This window comes from Puma concolor, chromosome D3, assembly GCF_028749965.1.
Source record: "Puma concolor isolate L17-30 chromosome D3, mPumCon1.1.hap2, whole genome shotgun sequence".
NCBI classification, from domain to species: Eukaryota; Metazoa; Chordata; class Mammalia; order Carnivora; family Felidae; genus Puma; species Puma concolor.
The window spans coordinates 57,208,008-57,224,331 of NC_141678.1; the positions used below are offsets into that span (position 1 = coordinate 57,208,008).

The window sequence follows — 16,324 nt, forward strand, 5'->3', positions numbered from 1 at the left end:
TGTCCTTTGGTGTCTTATATTTTCTGTGAATTGATAGGTAGGTCCGAAGGCTTGATCAAATTCAGGATCTCCCACTTTCCCCCACCACCTCACCCCAGCAAAAATATGTTGTAGGTGGTATTCTGTATAACTTAACACTCTTACTTTTTTTTTTTTTTAACTTTTTAAAAATTTATTTTTGAGGGGCGCCTGGGTGGCGCAGTCGGTTAAGCGTCCGACTTCAGCCAGGTCACAATCTCACGGTCCGTGAGTTCGAGCCCTGCGTCAGGTTCTGGGCTGATGGCTCGGAGCCTGGAGCCTGTTTCCGATTCTGTGTCTCCCTCTCTCTCTGCCCCTCCCCCGTTCATGCTCTGTCTCTGTCTGTCCCATAAATAAATAAAAACGTTGAAAAAAAATTAAAAAAAAAATTTATTTTTGAGAGAGAGAGAGAGAGAGCGAGCGAGCATGAGTGGGGGAGGAGCAGAGAGAGAGGGAGACATAGAATCCAAAGCAGGCTCCAGGCTGTGAGCTGTCAGCACAAAGCCTGACACGGGGCTCGAACCCACGACCATGAGATCATGACTTGAGCTGAAGTCAGAGGCTTAACTAACTGAGCCACCCAGGCACCCCATGCATAACTTAACACTCTTAATTTAAAAGCCAAACAGCATGAAAATGTTTTTTTCCATTTTAACTTTAAAGCATCGTCTTATACTAAAATAGGGTTCTGATAACGAAAGATATTTATGATCAGAGCCACTAAATGTCTCCCACCTACTCTTTGTGTTAACTATGCTCTCCATGCACACAGTATAATTGCCACATCCAGAACTCTGCTGCTTTCTCTTGACCCCTGAATATCCCAATCCCCAAATCTGTTGGTTGCTTTTTTTTTTTTCAGAGACAGACTCAATTAGAATGGACTCTAATAAGAGTTTTATAACTTGTGATTTTTAAATATTTAAAATCATATATGGGGATTATACATCTGTACTTGTATTATAGCTTTTATTACACTTGTGAATGGGAAATCTTGAAATTGTATCAACCCTGATATTTAAAGAGCTTAGTTACTTGGCAAACATTAGACAGGCTTTGTTTTTAAAAATTGTTTTACATGAGTTTCCTATAATTTTCCTATAATTGAAGTTATTTGCTAATATATTTTTTTTTTAATTTTTTTTTTTTCAACGTTTATTTATTTTTGGGACAGAGAGAGACAGAGCATGAACGGGGGAGGGGCAGAGAGAGAGGGAGACACAGAATCGGAAACAGGCTCCAGGCTCTGAGCCATCAGCCCAGAGCCCGACGCGGGGCTCGAACACACAGACCGCGAGATCGTGACCTGGCTGAAGTCGGACGCTTAACCGACTGCGCCACCCAGGCGCCCCGCTAATATATTTTGAAAGTTTATTAATTTTGAGAGAGAGAGAGAGAGAGAGATTGAGCTGGGGGAGGGGCGGGGGGGGGAGGAAGGGGGAGAGAGAGAGAGGAATATGAATGAATGAATGAATGAATGAATGAATGAATGAATGAATCCCAAGCTGGCTCTGCACTGTCAGCATGGAGCCTGATGTGGTGCTTGAACTCTTGGACTGTGAGATCATGACCTGAGCCAAAACCAAGAGTTTGTCACTTAACCAGCTGAGCCATCCAGGTGCCCCTATTTCCTAATATTTTAATGCCCTCCCCAAATCACAGTTCATTCTGAGAACAAGAGCAAAATTATCTTATACCATTTTTTTTTCTTGATGGTTGTCTAAGACGGGTGTTTTTATATTCTAGACAGAGTTGTTGAAGACACAGTAATTTCATATTCTCTGGCTCTGGTGTTGGTAGGTTGCTTTGTACCACGATCTGAAACAATCTACAGGTCAGCTTTACCAACTAGTCCTATTCTTGGGCAGATGAAGCCTGGCTGAAGAGAGATGGCTTGTCTACTGCCTTGATGTCTCTATTTTTGTGCAGACTTTTTGGAGGTGCCTAAAACGTAAACAATGGGAGAATAAAATTTTCAGTTTTAAAAATAAACAAGTAATGTACGAAACAGGTATTCAAGAAAAGTTTTGTAATGTTTATTTTTGAGAGAGAGGGAGAGCGCACTGCACACATGAGTCGGGGAGGGAGCAGAGAGAGAGGGAGACAGAATCTGAAGCAGGCTCCAGGCTCCGAAATGTCAGCACAGAGCCTGATGCAGCGCTCAAATTCACAAATTGTGAGATCATGAACTGAGCTGAGGTTGGACGCTTAACCGACAGAGCCACGCAGGTGCCCTCAAAACAGGTATTTTTATCCCATTCTTGGCCTCACCCCATTCTCTACCAATCCCTTTTATTTTTTTTAAATTTTTGCCCCATCCCTTTTAGATGAGAAGTTTAATACACTTTTTTCCAAGTTTAATATATCTGGGAACTTGTTTTTCTTGGAACATTTTTTAACATGTCAATAGTATAAAACAAGGAATATTTCGAAACTGCTGATCTAGAATATTACCCTTTTTATGTTATCACGAGATAACATGACTTAGAATGCTCTTTCATGATACTCCACCTTGCTTGATGCTTATTCTGATGTCTATTATCATTTCTAGGGTTTCATTTTGGCTTATTTTGAATAGCACTTTTGCTCTCATTAATTCAGCATATACTTATAAAACTCCTACAGGACACTGTGCTAAACTCCCCAAAAAGTATGCGAATGAATCAAACCTCAGCTAAAAAGAGATCGTAATCTAGTGGGGAGCCCACAAGACAGGTTAACAATCATTATGGAGGTAGTAATTGGTTAGAGATCTAAGAGCCCTAGATGAAATGATGTGGCAGTCAGGAGTAGCAGATGATCGCTGCAGAGAGATTTGGAAAAGCTGCAGGCAAAAGAAGCTGTTGTAGCTGGGACTTGAAAGACAAGTAGGGGTTTGGTATTGTAGAAATTGGAATGGGGAGATGCCATGGGAGGGGACCAGTGTGAGCAAAGGCACCAACACAGGAAAACATGAAGCACTTATGAAGGGAAGTAGTGAGTTGCTGTTTGACTGAAGGATGATGACACACTGGAGTGGGCGTGGGGGGTGGCATGGTGGAGGGCTGAATAAGTGTTAGGTTTGGGAAATTTGGTTAAATTTTCTGTTAAAGAGGGGCGCCTGGGTGGTTCAGTTGGTTAAGTGTCCAACTTTGGCTCAGGTCCTGATCTCGCAGTTTGTGAGTTCGAGCCCCATGTCAGGCTCTGTGCTGATAGCTCAGAGCCTGGAGGCTGCTTTGGATTCTGTGTCTCCCTCTTTCTCTGCCTACCCCCACCCCCACTCATGCTCTGTCTCTCTCTTTCTCTCTCAAAAATAAACATTAAAAAAAATCTTTTTTAATTCCCTATTAAAGGGTTAGACTTTAGGAGATCATGGGAATACCACAATGAAGGACATGCTTTAGAGAGGTTAATGTGGTGACAGTATTTGAGATGGGAACGCCAAGGCTGCGTGCGATTCAGGCGAGTGAGTAGTGCAGGGTGTGAGGTCTTGAGTGAGGACACTTGTGTGGAAGAGGAGGACAGGGCAGCCCCTAGAAGGTGTCACAGACGTAGAGGACGGGCTCAGAAATGGCTCTGGGTGCTGAGGGCACAATTTAAACTCATGTTGTTAAACAAATATTTACATTTGCTGTAAAATTGTTAATTAAGTTTCCTCCTTATTCTTAGTTCTAGAGCCAGTACAAAAGCCTCATGAAGGTCCTGGAGAAATGGGGAAACCAGTTGTCATTCCTAAAGAGGATCAAGAAAAGATGAAAGAGATGTTTAAAATCAATCAGTTCAATTTAATGGCAAGTGAGATGATTGCACTCAACAGATCATTACCAGATGTTAGGTTAGAAGGGTAAGTACCTAGTGTGGTCCTGTTGGCATTTAATTAAAATGAAAAGTGTGCTCTCAAGTCCCAGTAAGTTGCACTTCAGTGTTGACTATTCTGAAAGTGAATGTTATATCACTGTTATTACTTATCCCATTTAACTTATTAAATGTTGATGAAAATAGTACTGATCATTAGGCTATATATTTTAAGCTTTAGATTAGAAGTGTATTTTAAACTTACCAAAATGTTCCTATAGTCAGCTTTTAAAAAAGATTCTTTTAAGTTGTAACTTAAAACAGTAATGTATGTAGTCATAGGTGTACATATTAGTGAATTTTTACATATACATATACACCTGTCTCATCATTATCCAAATCAAGATATGTGTGTTAAATGAATATACCATAATTTATTTACACATTGATAGACATTTGGGTTGTTTCCACCCTTTGACTATTACGAACAAAGCAGTTGTGACATTCTTATGCGTGTCTTTTGGAGGACTTAGACTCTTGTTTCTGTTTGGTATGTCTAGGGGAAAGGAGTAGGTTATACATATATCTAGCATTAGTATGCGCTGCCAAACATTTTTCCAGGACGAGTGTGCCACTTTGCATTCCCATCCCCAATATAAGAGGCCCAGTTGCTGCGTGTGAAAGGTACACAAGATATCTGGGCTAGGGGACAGCAGGCCCAGTGAAGAGCAAAGGAACTATGCAGAAAACACACGGAACAAGTGGGCAGATACATGTAGCTCCTGAGACCCTACCACCTTGCCCTCTGTGGCTCCCATTGATGCCAACAGCCAGGCCTTCCCTCTCCCTCTCCAGGCAAGAGATTGGAGGATCATTCGAAACACAATAGGACTAAACACAGAGAGGTGAGGAAAACTGATATTAAGCATCATTCAGAGCTAATAATCACCTTTTTGGTTTCCTATTTTTATAACAAATAGGTAACCAAGGAATATTAGACGATCACAAGAAACCCTCAAACATGGAAAGTATAGTCCCCAAAAAGAGAAGTAAGCAATTTGGGAGAAGCAAAAACTATTCAGGTAGAAGAAAACTTAAAAAAAATAATCCCAAAGAAATAAAATATTACAACCTTAAAACAAGAGTAGGATACTATTCAAAAGATACGCTAGGAGAGCCAAAAAGAGTTTTTGGGAGTTTAAAAAGAAAGAAAAAGGCAGAACTCAATAGCAGCTCAGCAGCAACCCTAGAAACAAAGGAGCAACATTCTAGAGGAAAATAATTTCCAACTTAGAATCTATATCTGTCCAAACTTGCAGTCAAACACACAGGTTAAAAAGGGACATTTTTGGAAATCCAAAAAGGTCTCATAACACTGAGCTGCCACACATCCTTTCTTGGGAAGTTACTGGAGATTATGCTTCACCAAGTGAGGACTCAAACCAGGGAAAAGATGGACACAGGATATAGAAGACAGGAGATGTGACATAAAATTAATGTGGTGAGAATCCCTTGAGGTTGGTGAAGGGAGAGCCCTGGATGAGAGTTGTGTAGGCCAAGAGGCGGCCCACCCAGATTGAAGGAGGCCAGGATACTCAGGCCCTGGAGAGACTTCAAGAAGATGGGGGATGGTACCGCTGAATGTCTCTAGAAGAGATTTAAATCTGACAATTGATGGAGAGTTTGGGATGCAGTTAATATTGTGCATATAAAAATTAAACCGGGGCGGGGGGGATTGAGAGTATCTATATGTTCATCCAGCAGATTCATTGTAAATCTTAGGTTTTCACAAGCTATTTACTCTCCTGAACAATTTAAGAACAATTTTCTTACTAAAGAAAGCCAGACTCTTCAGGGAAGCCTGCAGTTAAAATTTGAATGATGTCTATGTTAAAAAAGACTCAATTATTTTTGTTTTGGCGGAGTTATTTTTGTATTTGTATTAATTCCCCTATGTACATTACCACTCTTAACACATTTTGTTAAGCATTTACATTTTGAACAGTGTTTAAACGGTGTGATACACATGCTTGTGCACTGAATTTTGGGCTTGTTGAAGACTGCTCAGATTCGAAAGTCTTACTTTGCACAAGCTGCTAATACATAGTCCTTCTTGCCAGACATTTGGGCCCCGTGGGAGTGGGCCACTTGGGAAGCCGGCACAAAGTCACTACTGCAACTGAATAGCCTTTTTACACCTTCTTGCTCCATCTCTGTGCAAGTGTCCTTTAAAGTTGTTGTTTGTTTAACTTTTATTGTGGGACGTTTCAAATGTATACAGAAGGAGACAGTAGTATAATGAATTCTCATGTGTTCATCACCTTGCTTCAATAATCCCTAATAGTCTCGTCTCTTAATGCCCTTTTATATGTCCCCCCAACAGTCTCTGTCTCCTGGTATTTACACCTCTATGTATTTTCTTCCTGCAGTGCACTAGCATTGGTCTGTATGACCAGTAGAACACAGTACAGTGATGGAGTGTCGCTTTCAGGATTAGGTTATAAAATGCATTGTGGTTTCCAGTTTGGTTTTTTATTCTCACTTGGATTATTAGCTCTGAGATTAGCCAGTTGACTTGACATGAGCACCCCTGTGGTAAAGCCCATTTGGTTTGTGGCCTTTTGTGGATAACCAGCTGAGTGCTCTTAGAAGCAGATTCTCCTATTCCAGGCAAAGGCATATCATTTGTAAATATTTCATTATGTATCTCTGAAAGATAAGGACTTACAGAGAAAGGAAGGAAGGTAGGAAGGTCATGATACCATTTTTATACCTGAAAAAATAATTAACAGTGACTCCTTAATAACATGAAATACCTAGGTAGTGTTCAGATTTCCCTAGTTACACCATACTTTTATTTTTTTTTGTAGTATTTGTATCAGGATCCCAATAAGGTCCATACATTGCAACTGGCGAACAGGTCTGTTAATTAAGTCTTTCTTAGTCTCTGTAAGTTTCCTCTCCATCTTTTTTCTCCTTAGAGTTTTGTTATTGGAAGACCAGGCTGAATATCTTGTATCTTTCCTCAGCCTGCATTTTCTGGACTGTGTCACTGTGGTGTCGTTGGCTCTTCCTCTGTTCCCTCTCTTCGCTGTGGATTGGTAGCTTAAAGGCATTTTGTACCAGTATCCTTCAAGTCAACTAAATTGTGTGCTTGTGGTAGGAACGGTGTGCACTCTGGTCAGTCATGTGCATCTCCATTGGACAGGTGCATTCTGTGTCCCATCTGTCTGTTTTTTTCTTTTGGAACTCCCATTAGCCAGGCTCTGGGCTACTCGAATTGATTCTTTTAGTCTCTTATATTTTCATCTGGTCTTTTTTCTCCTTCCAGGGAAAAATCCTAGACTATCTTTGAGCTATTCTCTTGAATTTATTTGTTAAATTTTTTATTACTAAGTCTTTGCCATTGTTATCTGGCATTTTAAAAATGTAGGCACAAAATCCTGCACTTTACCGTTTTTATACATGTAAGAATTTGTGAGATATTTAGTATAACAATAGCATTTTAATCTTTCTAGTTTTTAATTTTTTTCAGTTTATTTATTTTGAGAGAGAGAGAGAATGAGCAGGGGAGGGGCAGAGAGCGAGGGAGACAGAATCCGAAGCAGGCTCTGTGCTCTCAGCACAGAGCCCAGTGTGGGGCTCAAACCCACGAACCGTGAGATTATGACCTGAGCTGAAATCAAGAGTTGGATGCTTAACCGACTGAGCCACCCAGGTGCTTCAGCCTTTCTGGTTTTTAAAGTAAATTTAACTTTGGTTTAAAAAATAATCAGTTCCATGAGGCAGGCTGCTGTTAAAGGTCTTCAGAAAAATTGCCGGGGCCAGGATAATTGATTTGGCTTTGAATCCAGGTCATCTGGCTCTTACTTCTCTTTTCTCTTTTCCTAATTGCTGAAAGCTACTTTTTTCATTTTCTTAACCATTCCTTCTAATGCTAGGTGAAATTATGGAAACTGATTAAAGTAATGTATTTGGTAGAATTCTGTTGATTTTCTTACATCAGATAAGCTCCTCTAGATAACGGGATGAATTTGTGGAGGTTGCTTTGCTTATAATTTTTTAAGATTTTGTATTTTCCAGGTGCTTTATAAATAATTGGCATTTCTGGGGTGCCTGGGTGGCTCAGTCAGTTAACCTTTTGACTTCGGCTCAAGTCATGATCTCACAGTTTGTGGGTTTGAGCCCCATGTCGGGCTCTGTGCTGACAGCTCAGGGCCTGGAGCCTGCTTCAGATTCTGTGTCTCCCTCTCTCTGCCTGCTCCTGCTCTGTCTCTTTCAAAAATAAATAAACATTTAAAAAAAATTTTTTAATAATTGGCATTTTTTTCTTTTCTTTATTTATTTTTGAGAGAGACAGAGTGCAAGAGGGGGAGGGGCAGAGAACGAGGGAGACACAGGATCCAAAGCAGGCTCCAGGCTCTGAGCTGTCAGCACAGAGCCCAACATGGGGCTCAAACTCATAAACTTGAGATCATGACATGAGCTGAAGTTGGTTGCTTAACCGACTGAGCCACCCAGGTGCCCCCAAATAATTGGTATTTCTAAGGCTGATAGATATTTTGTTTCACTTAGATAAAATTTTGTTGTGAATATTCTAGCATAAATACTACTTTTTTGTACCTGTCTTCTAATTTGGTTTCTACCTGCTTCATGAAATGTAAATTTTTCTGTTATAGAAATTTAGCAAATTCCCTGATGTTTTTTATCTTTTGCCTCAGAGAGACGTGATAAATTATAGTTTAAAAACATGCTTCAGGGGCGCCTGGGTGGCGCAGTCGGTTAAGCGTCCGACTTCAGCCAGGTCACGATCTCGCGGTCCGTGAGTTCGAGCCCCGTGTCAGGCTCTGGGCTGATGGCTCGGAGCCTGGAGCCTGTTTCCGATTCTGTGTCTCCCTCTCTCTCTGCCCCTCCCCCGTTCATGCTCTGTCTCTCTCTGTCCCCAAAATAAATAAAAAACGTTGAAAAAAAATTTTTTTTTAAATAAAAACATGCTTCAAAATATTTGTCTTGAAACTTTTTATATGTATTTTTTATTTTGTATTTGCCATCTTTTACTAGGGATCTCAGAAATTTTATTTTTGTGAAAAACTAACCTTCTGTTTCCTTTAATTATTTCTCAAAAATAAAATCATCTAAACATCCAGAAAGCTATAGGAGGTAACAAACCTTTGTATCAACCACCAGCTTTATTGAAGCTTCAGCTGCCATATTTTCTTTATATTTTGCTTTTAGCAATAAAACTTTATGGCTATAGTTGAATCTCTTTGTATCCTCCTCCTCAGTTCCAGGCCACTTCTAACAGTCATTCTGATTTTTCCATTTATCCTTACTGTTCATGTTTTAAAAGTACTTTTATATGTCTATATATATAAATAATATATAGTGTACTTACATATTTTTAACTTAACAAATGGTAGTACAGCATATGGATATGCACATATCCTTCTGCAACTTTTTAAAAATTGTTTTCGTTCAAGCATTGATTTTGAGATTTATTCATGTCAGTACATGTAATTCTGGATGATTTATTTTAACTTCTTTGTAGAAGTCCATTGTATGAATATGCCATAATTTATCTATTATTGTTTTACTTTATGTGTACATATTTTGCAGTTATGTCTCTGTAAACATCCTTTTACATGTATTCCTTTCTGTAGATGTAACAGTTTTCTGTAGAATAGTGCTTTTCAAATTATAATTCATGACCCTTTACTTACTAATGGATTGTGAAATCAGTCGTGAATACCTGTTAGCATTTTAGTTAGTGAAATAGAAGAAGTGTGTTTTCGTGTAGTAACATTTTTCATTAATCATTGTTTCAGGATGTGTGCACTAGATTAACATAAAATGTATTTGTTACTGTGGGTTATGGTCAGAAGTGTTTGACAGTTGAAGTGAAATTATTGTGCTGAGAGGCATGTGCTCTTTTATTTCAATCGATTTTTTAAAAATATTGCTCCCTCACTGTTTTCACCAGTTTACATTTTCCAGCTATAGAGAATGAGAGACTTCCTTTCTGCACATACTCATGCAGAGGATAATAGTGGCATGGACTGGGCTAGCACAGGTGGAGAAGTTTTAAAATTCTGATTGCATCTTTAAGATAGAACCTATCAGAATGCTGGTGGGTTGGGTATGGAGTAAAAGAGAAAAGGAGGAGTAAGAATTTGGGTCTGAGCAGCCGTCTGAATTGCAGAGATACTTGCCAAGATAGAGGGGGAAAATAGAAATATGGGACTGGTTGAGATAGCAATCAGAGTGGAAGAGATGAAAAGGAGGCGAGGTTAAGTGACTGCTGTTTCAGCTTTTGAAGAGTGAGAAGAGGAAGATCTAGCCAAAGGGTACGAAAACATGAGGTACGAGGGGGGGAAAGCATATGGAAGTCAAGCAAATGTTTGAAGGAGTAAGTGGTCAACTGTGGTAAATGCTGCTGAGATGTGAGGAGGAGGAGGTCTGTAAATGGCCCAGTGGATTTCAGGGTGTGGAGACTGTTGGAACTTAGATAACATTGTTTCTGTGGAGTGATAGGAATGAGACCCTCATTTAAAAGAATGAGGAAGAACTTCCAGTTTCTGTAATGGCAGCCTCAGTGTTTTGAATCACCTCTTCAGTTGAGGACAATGAGAAAGTTAGGAAAATATATATATATATTTTTATATATAAGTCGTTTGCTTGAAAGCATCCGGATGTTAGATGGCAGAGCTTAAGGCAGTGAAGAATTATGGAGCCAAGGGATGCCTCGGTGGCTCAGTTGGTTAAGTGTCTGACTTCATTCAGCTCAGGTCATGATCTCACAGTTCGTGAGTTTGAGCCCTGTTTCAGGCTCTGTGCTGACAGCTCAGAGCCTGGAGCCTGCTTCAGATTCCGTGTCTCCCTTTCTTTCTGCCCCTCCCTTCTTGCAGTTTGGCTCTCTCTCTCTCAAAAATAAACAAACATTATTAAAAAAAAAAAAAAAAAAAAAAAAGAGTTACGGAGCCAAAATATGGGAGAAGATAAAAACTCAGAAACAAGCCTGGAACTTTTACCACGGGGCCCTCTACTGACTCCAGAAAGTGTATACTGAGAAACTAAATAGTGCTTTTGATAGCCTTTTGGTGCTGGGACATAAAACCTATAGTCCAGAGCCTAATGTGTGTGTGTGTGGTAAGGGGAGAGTCAGATAGCCCTTCCTGCATGCTTTAGTTTTAGGTTCCTAGAAATAGTGATGAAATTCAAGTAGATCAGCCCTGGCAGTGACTGAAGCCCAAGTTTAAACCATCTTAACCCAGGAAACTGAATTAAGATGATTAAGATTTACTGGTGCCTCTGGCTCCCCCTAGATTCAAATGTAAATCCTCTCCATAGAAAGCTATTAGGCCAGTGAATTTTTATTTTTATTTTTTTAAGTTTATTTATTTATGTTTGAGAGAGGAAGAGAGTATGCAAGTGGGGGAAGGGTGGAGGGAGAGAGAGAGAATCCCTAGCAGGCTCTGTACTGTCAGGACAGAGCCAGATGTGGGGCTCGAACCCACAAACCATGACATCATGACCTGAGCCAAAGTCAGCCAATTAAGCCACCCAGGTGCCCCAGGCCAGTAAATTTTTAAATGGTATTTCATGTACCATGCCTGGCTTCACTAGACACCTGAGGAAATAAGGCAACGTGAAAAAAAACAAAAAACTAACAATAGACAGTGGAAATAGACCCAGGTAAGGAAGTTAACAGGCACAGACTTTAAAATGATTGTACATAATATTAATGTGTTCAAGGAGATTTTTTTAAAAAGATTGAGAATTTCAGCAGGGAACTAGAATCTATTAGAAAATAACCAAGTGGAAATTTTAGAATTGGGAAAGTACAATAATAAAAAGTAAAAACATAATGGATGGGTTTAATAGCAGATGAGATCTAGCTAAAGAGAAAATTAGTGACTGAATTATAGATCAGAAGTAAATATCCAGAGTGAAGCATGGAAGATAGAAAACAGAGATAGAATGAGAAGTGTAGAATTGTCAACAAATTGTAGTCAAAGTAAGAAAGAGAATAGAGCAGTAGCAGTATTCGAAAGTACAATGGCTAAGAATTTTCTAAAACTGATGCTAAAACGGTAAGGCACAGTATCAATAATTTTGATGAATTTTCAGCAGGATGCTGGCCACATCATAATATTGCAAGCCAGAGCTAGAGAAAAGAATTGTAAAAACAAGCAAAGGGGCGGAGGGGACGGTGAAGATTACCTTCAAAGATACAACAGTTGGGGCGCCTGGGTGGCTCAGTCAGTTGGGCGGCTGACTTCGGCTCAGGTCATGATCTCACGGTCTGTGGGTTCGAGCCCCGCGTCGGGCTCTGTGCTGACCGCTCAGAGCCTGAAGCCTGTTTCGGATTCTGTGTCTCCCTCTCTCTCTGACCCTCCCCCGTTCATGCTCTGTGTCTCTCTGTCTCAAAAATAAATAAACATTAAAAAAAAAAAAAAGATACAACAGTTGAGTCTGACAGCTGACCTCTCTGCTGACTTTTCAAGAGAAAAAATAAGCCAAAAGATGATAACATGGTGCCTTTTATAGTCTGAGAGATAACTTTAAGCCTAAAATTCTATATCCAGCCAAGATACCAACTATCTTTCAAAAATAAAAACCTGTAAGATAAACAAAACTGAGATAATTCAATACCTACACTAAAATATAGTAAAGAGTGTTCTCTAAGCAAAAAAAAAAAAAAAAAGAAAAAAAATCCCACAGGAGTGATCAGGTATAGAAATGAAGGAAGAGCAGTGGAAGTGGTAAATTTGTAGATGAATTAATGTCAACATATAATGGTTTTTTGGGTGTGTGTGTGTGTATGTGTGTTGTCAAGTCATGGGTAAAAATGCCAGTTAATATTAGACTTTAATAAATAAATCAAGGTTGTGTATTGCAATTTTTAAGGTTACCACCAGAAGAAGGTAAATGTTAGTAGAATGGAGGAAGTAGAAATTTAAAAAATTTAAATTCAGGGGCATCTGGCTGGCTCAGCTGGTAGAGCATGTGACTCTTGATCTCATGGTTATGAGTTCAAGCCCCATGGTGGGCATAGAGCCCACTTAAAAAAAAAAAAATTCAAAAGAGGGAAAGAAAGGAGAGAAAAGGGCAACTATTCCTATTTATGTAAGATCATGGATTTAAACGCAAATGTATAATTAAATGTAGTGAAGATTTTAAAGGATTTTAGATTAAGAAAAATGACGACTATATATATTATTGTAAGAGGCAGACATTAAAAAAAAAAAGGATATAGGAACATGTAGGGTAAAGAATAGAACAAAACATACCTGATCTATATTACTGTCAGGTAAATAGAGGAGACTTCAAGGCAAACAGCTTAACTGCATTAAGAAGAAAATATTTTATCCTAGTTGACAGTGTAAATACGGAGTATCAGAACTTGTGAGGTACAGCTAATTCCATGTCCAGGTAAAAATAGAGACATTTAAATGCAGTTAATGTTTTTAAAAAGATAGAATATAAATGAACTATCATAAGAAATTAGAAAAAGGACAGCAAATTAACTTTAAAAAAATGGAGGAATAGAATCTAAAGTTAATAAGCAAATTTACAATAGAGGAACAACAAATCCAGAAGTTGGTTCTTTGAAAATGCTAATAAAATTGACCAGTCAAGAAAATAAGAAGAGGGACAAATAATCCGTATAAGGTATGAAAAAGGTAACATTACCATAGATGCTGACCTCAAAAGATAATATATTTCAAAGAGCAGAGCTTAATACAGCAGAATGTAAACATAGAGTATGGAGTCAACAAAGCCAAATGTTAGTTACTTCAAAAGATCAAAAATCAAAAAACCCTTTTTTTAAATTTAAAATATTTATTTATTTTGAGAGAAAGAGATCATGCGTGAGCAGAGGAAGGACAGAAAGAGGGAATCCCAAGCAAGATCTGTACTGTGAGTGCAGAGCCCAACAGGGGGCTCGATCTCACAAACCACGAGATCATGACCTGAGCCAAAATCGAGTCAGACGCTTAACCAACTGAGCCATCCAGGCACCCCTCAAAAAACCCATTCCTAAATAACAACTATCATGAATGGAAAAGAGGACAATTACCACACATCCTGCAGACATTTAAAAAATTGTAAGTAGATAGTATAATCCCCCAGGTATCCCAAAATCAGCATAATCTTGATATGAAAATCTGACGAGGGCTTGATAAGAAAGGAATATTATAGGCCAGTCTCATTGATATAGATAAACATAGATATAGGATTCTAAATAAAATGTTAATCAGCTAAATCCGGCAATATGTAAAATTAATACATTAAAACCAAATTGGCTTATGCCAGCATGCAAGGTTGATTTAATATTTGAAAATCATTTGAAGTCACCACATTAACAGGAAGAAAGGAAAGAAGTCATGTTATTTCAGGAGATCTAGAAAAAGGATTTGATCAAAATGTGTCACTGGTTCTGACATAAATTGTAGCAAACTAAGAATGAAAGGGAACTTCCTTAATCTGATAAAACGTATCTACTGAAACCAAAATGAAACAAAGCCTCTCAATAGTGAAAGTGTTCAATTTGAAACCTGGAACATGACATAGGTGTGTATTATTACTTCTGTTCAATGTTACCCAGGAGGTTTTAGCCAAAATAAGGTGGGTAAGTAAAAGAAATAATAGTTATAAGTACTAGAAAAGAAAAATTAAAACCTACTATTTGAAATTGACATGGTAATATATAATGAAAATTCATAAAAATTAGTCAAAGGATTAGAATCAATAAGTGTTTAGCTATGTTGATTGTTTTAAGGTTGATGCTTATAAAGAAAATCAGTTGTATTTCTAGGTCACTTTTCTAACAAAAGGCAATAAATTTTTTAAAAATACCACTTATAGTGCAGTCAGAAAATATCAGATATCAGAAACTGTATTCAAAGAAAATTCTAAAATGTTATTGAGAGAAATTAAAAACCCAAATAATGGAGAAATGCCTGTGTCTGTGGATGGACAGTTCAATGTTATAAAAATATTGACTTTCTCCAAATTGATTTACAGATTCAGTGCATTTCTAGTCATCACGTGTGTGTGTGTGTGTGTGTGTGTGTGTGATTTGACAAATTGGTTCTCAAATGTAACTGGAAGTGCAAAGACCCAGAAGAGCCAGACGTTTTTGTAGAAAAATAAAGTTGGGGGGTTTGCGGTAACAGTTATCAAAATTACTCAGAAAAGTATAGTAATTAAGGTAGTGTGGTATTTTTGGAAGGATAGATTGGTGAAACAAAATGGAGTTTAAAACCAGTCCCATACTACGTGAACACTTGGTTTAGGGCAAAAATGGTACTGCATAGTAGTAGAAGAATGATCTTCTAAAGAAAAAAGTAAGAAGTGCTGGGATTTAAGGACAAAACTGAAACTCACTCTTTCTCACACCATACAGAAAATCATTTTCATGTGTTTTTCAGATACAAATGTGAAGGCAAAGCAATGAAGTAGATCACATAGAATATTATTATGGGCTTGAAAGAGGGGAAGGTTTCTTAAACAAGGCAAAAAAACACCCAAAAATGTAGGAAAAGTTTGATAAATGGGACTGCATTAAAGACTTCCTGTTCATTTAAAAAAAAAAAGTGAAAAGAAAAATACATTGAAAAGACAAGTTACAGAAGATCCAGCAAAATGCTCAGATCCAGAATATATGAGTAACTCCTGTGTATCAGTAAAAGAAGACAGACAATCCAGTAGAAAAGTGGGTGAGAGACTTGAAGAGATAATCCAAACTACCAATCAATATATCACAAGATGCTCAACTTCGTTAGTAACCAGGAAGACACAAGACTAATGAAATAAATACCATTTCATACTCTCATACACTATGGTGGCAGTATAAATTGTTATACCCACATTGAAAGCCATGTCAGTATCTACTAACATGAATATTAACATATTTAATGACCCAAGCAGATCCCCACCTGGATATAGCAAATGTGTGCACATATTCATCAAAAGACAATGACAAAATTGTATTTGTTTTTTTAATGTTTTATTTATTTTTGAGACAGTGCAAGCAGGGAAGGGGCAGAGAAAGGGGGACAGAGGATCTGAAGCGGGCTCTGTACTGACAGCAGCAAGCCTGATGTGGGGCTTGAACTCATGAAGTACAAGATCATGACTTGAGCTGAAGTTGTACACTCAACCGACTGAACCACCCGGGCACCCCAAGGACAAAATGGTTAATGGTAGTATTTTTATATTGGCTCCAAACTGAAAATAATCTAAGTGTATATCAGCAGTGGAATGTGGTAGATTCGTACAATGGAGTACTCTACAGCAGGAAATGAACAAAAGCCACAACATGGATGAATCTCACCCTTAGAGTCACACAACAATATATATGGAATTATGCTGTCGCTAGGAAGGTCAAAAATAGGCAAGACGAAATGATGATGTTAAGTGTTAGGGCAGTTATTGATCACCTTTGGGGAGGAAAGAAAAGGTAGTGGGAACAAGAGGACCTTGTGACGTCCTGGCCATGTTCTCGCTCTGCCCTGTCATCGTTGCA

General features: G+C 38.5%; 1 protein-coding gene across 2 annotated transcripts in view; it reads left to right on the forward strand.

Moving 5' to 3' along the window:
- Nucleotides 1-16,324, forward strand: part of GALNT1 (polypeptide N-acetylgalactosaminyltransferase 1) — a 128,769-nt gene that overhangs the window by 69,434 nt on the left and 43,011 nt on the right. For both annotated transcript variants that reach the window (XM_086682755.1, XM_086682756.1), the window contains one exon: nt 3,667-3,841. In XM_086682755.1, coding sequence (XP_086538881.1) covers nt 3,667-3,841 — 175 coding nt within the window. The remainder of the gene's footprint in view (nt 1-3,666; nt 3,842-16,324) is intronic.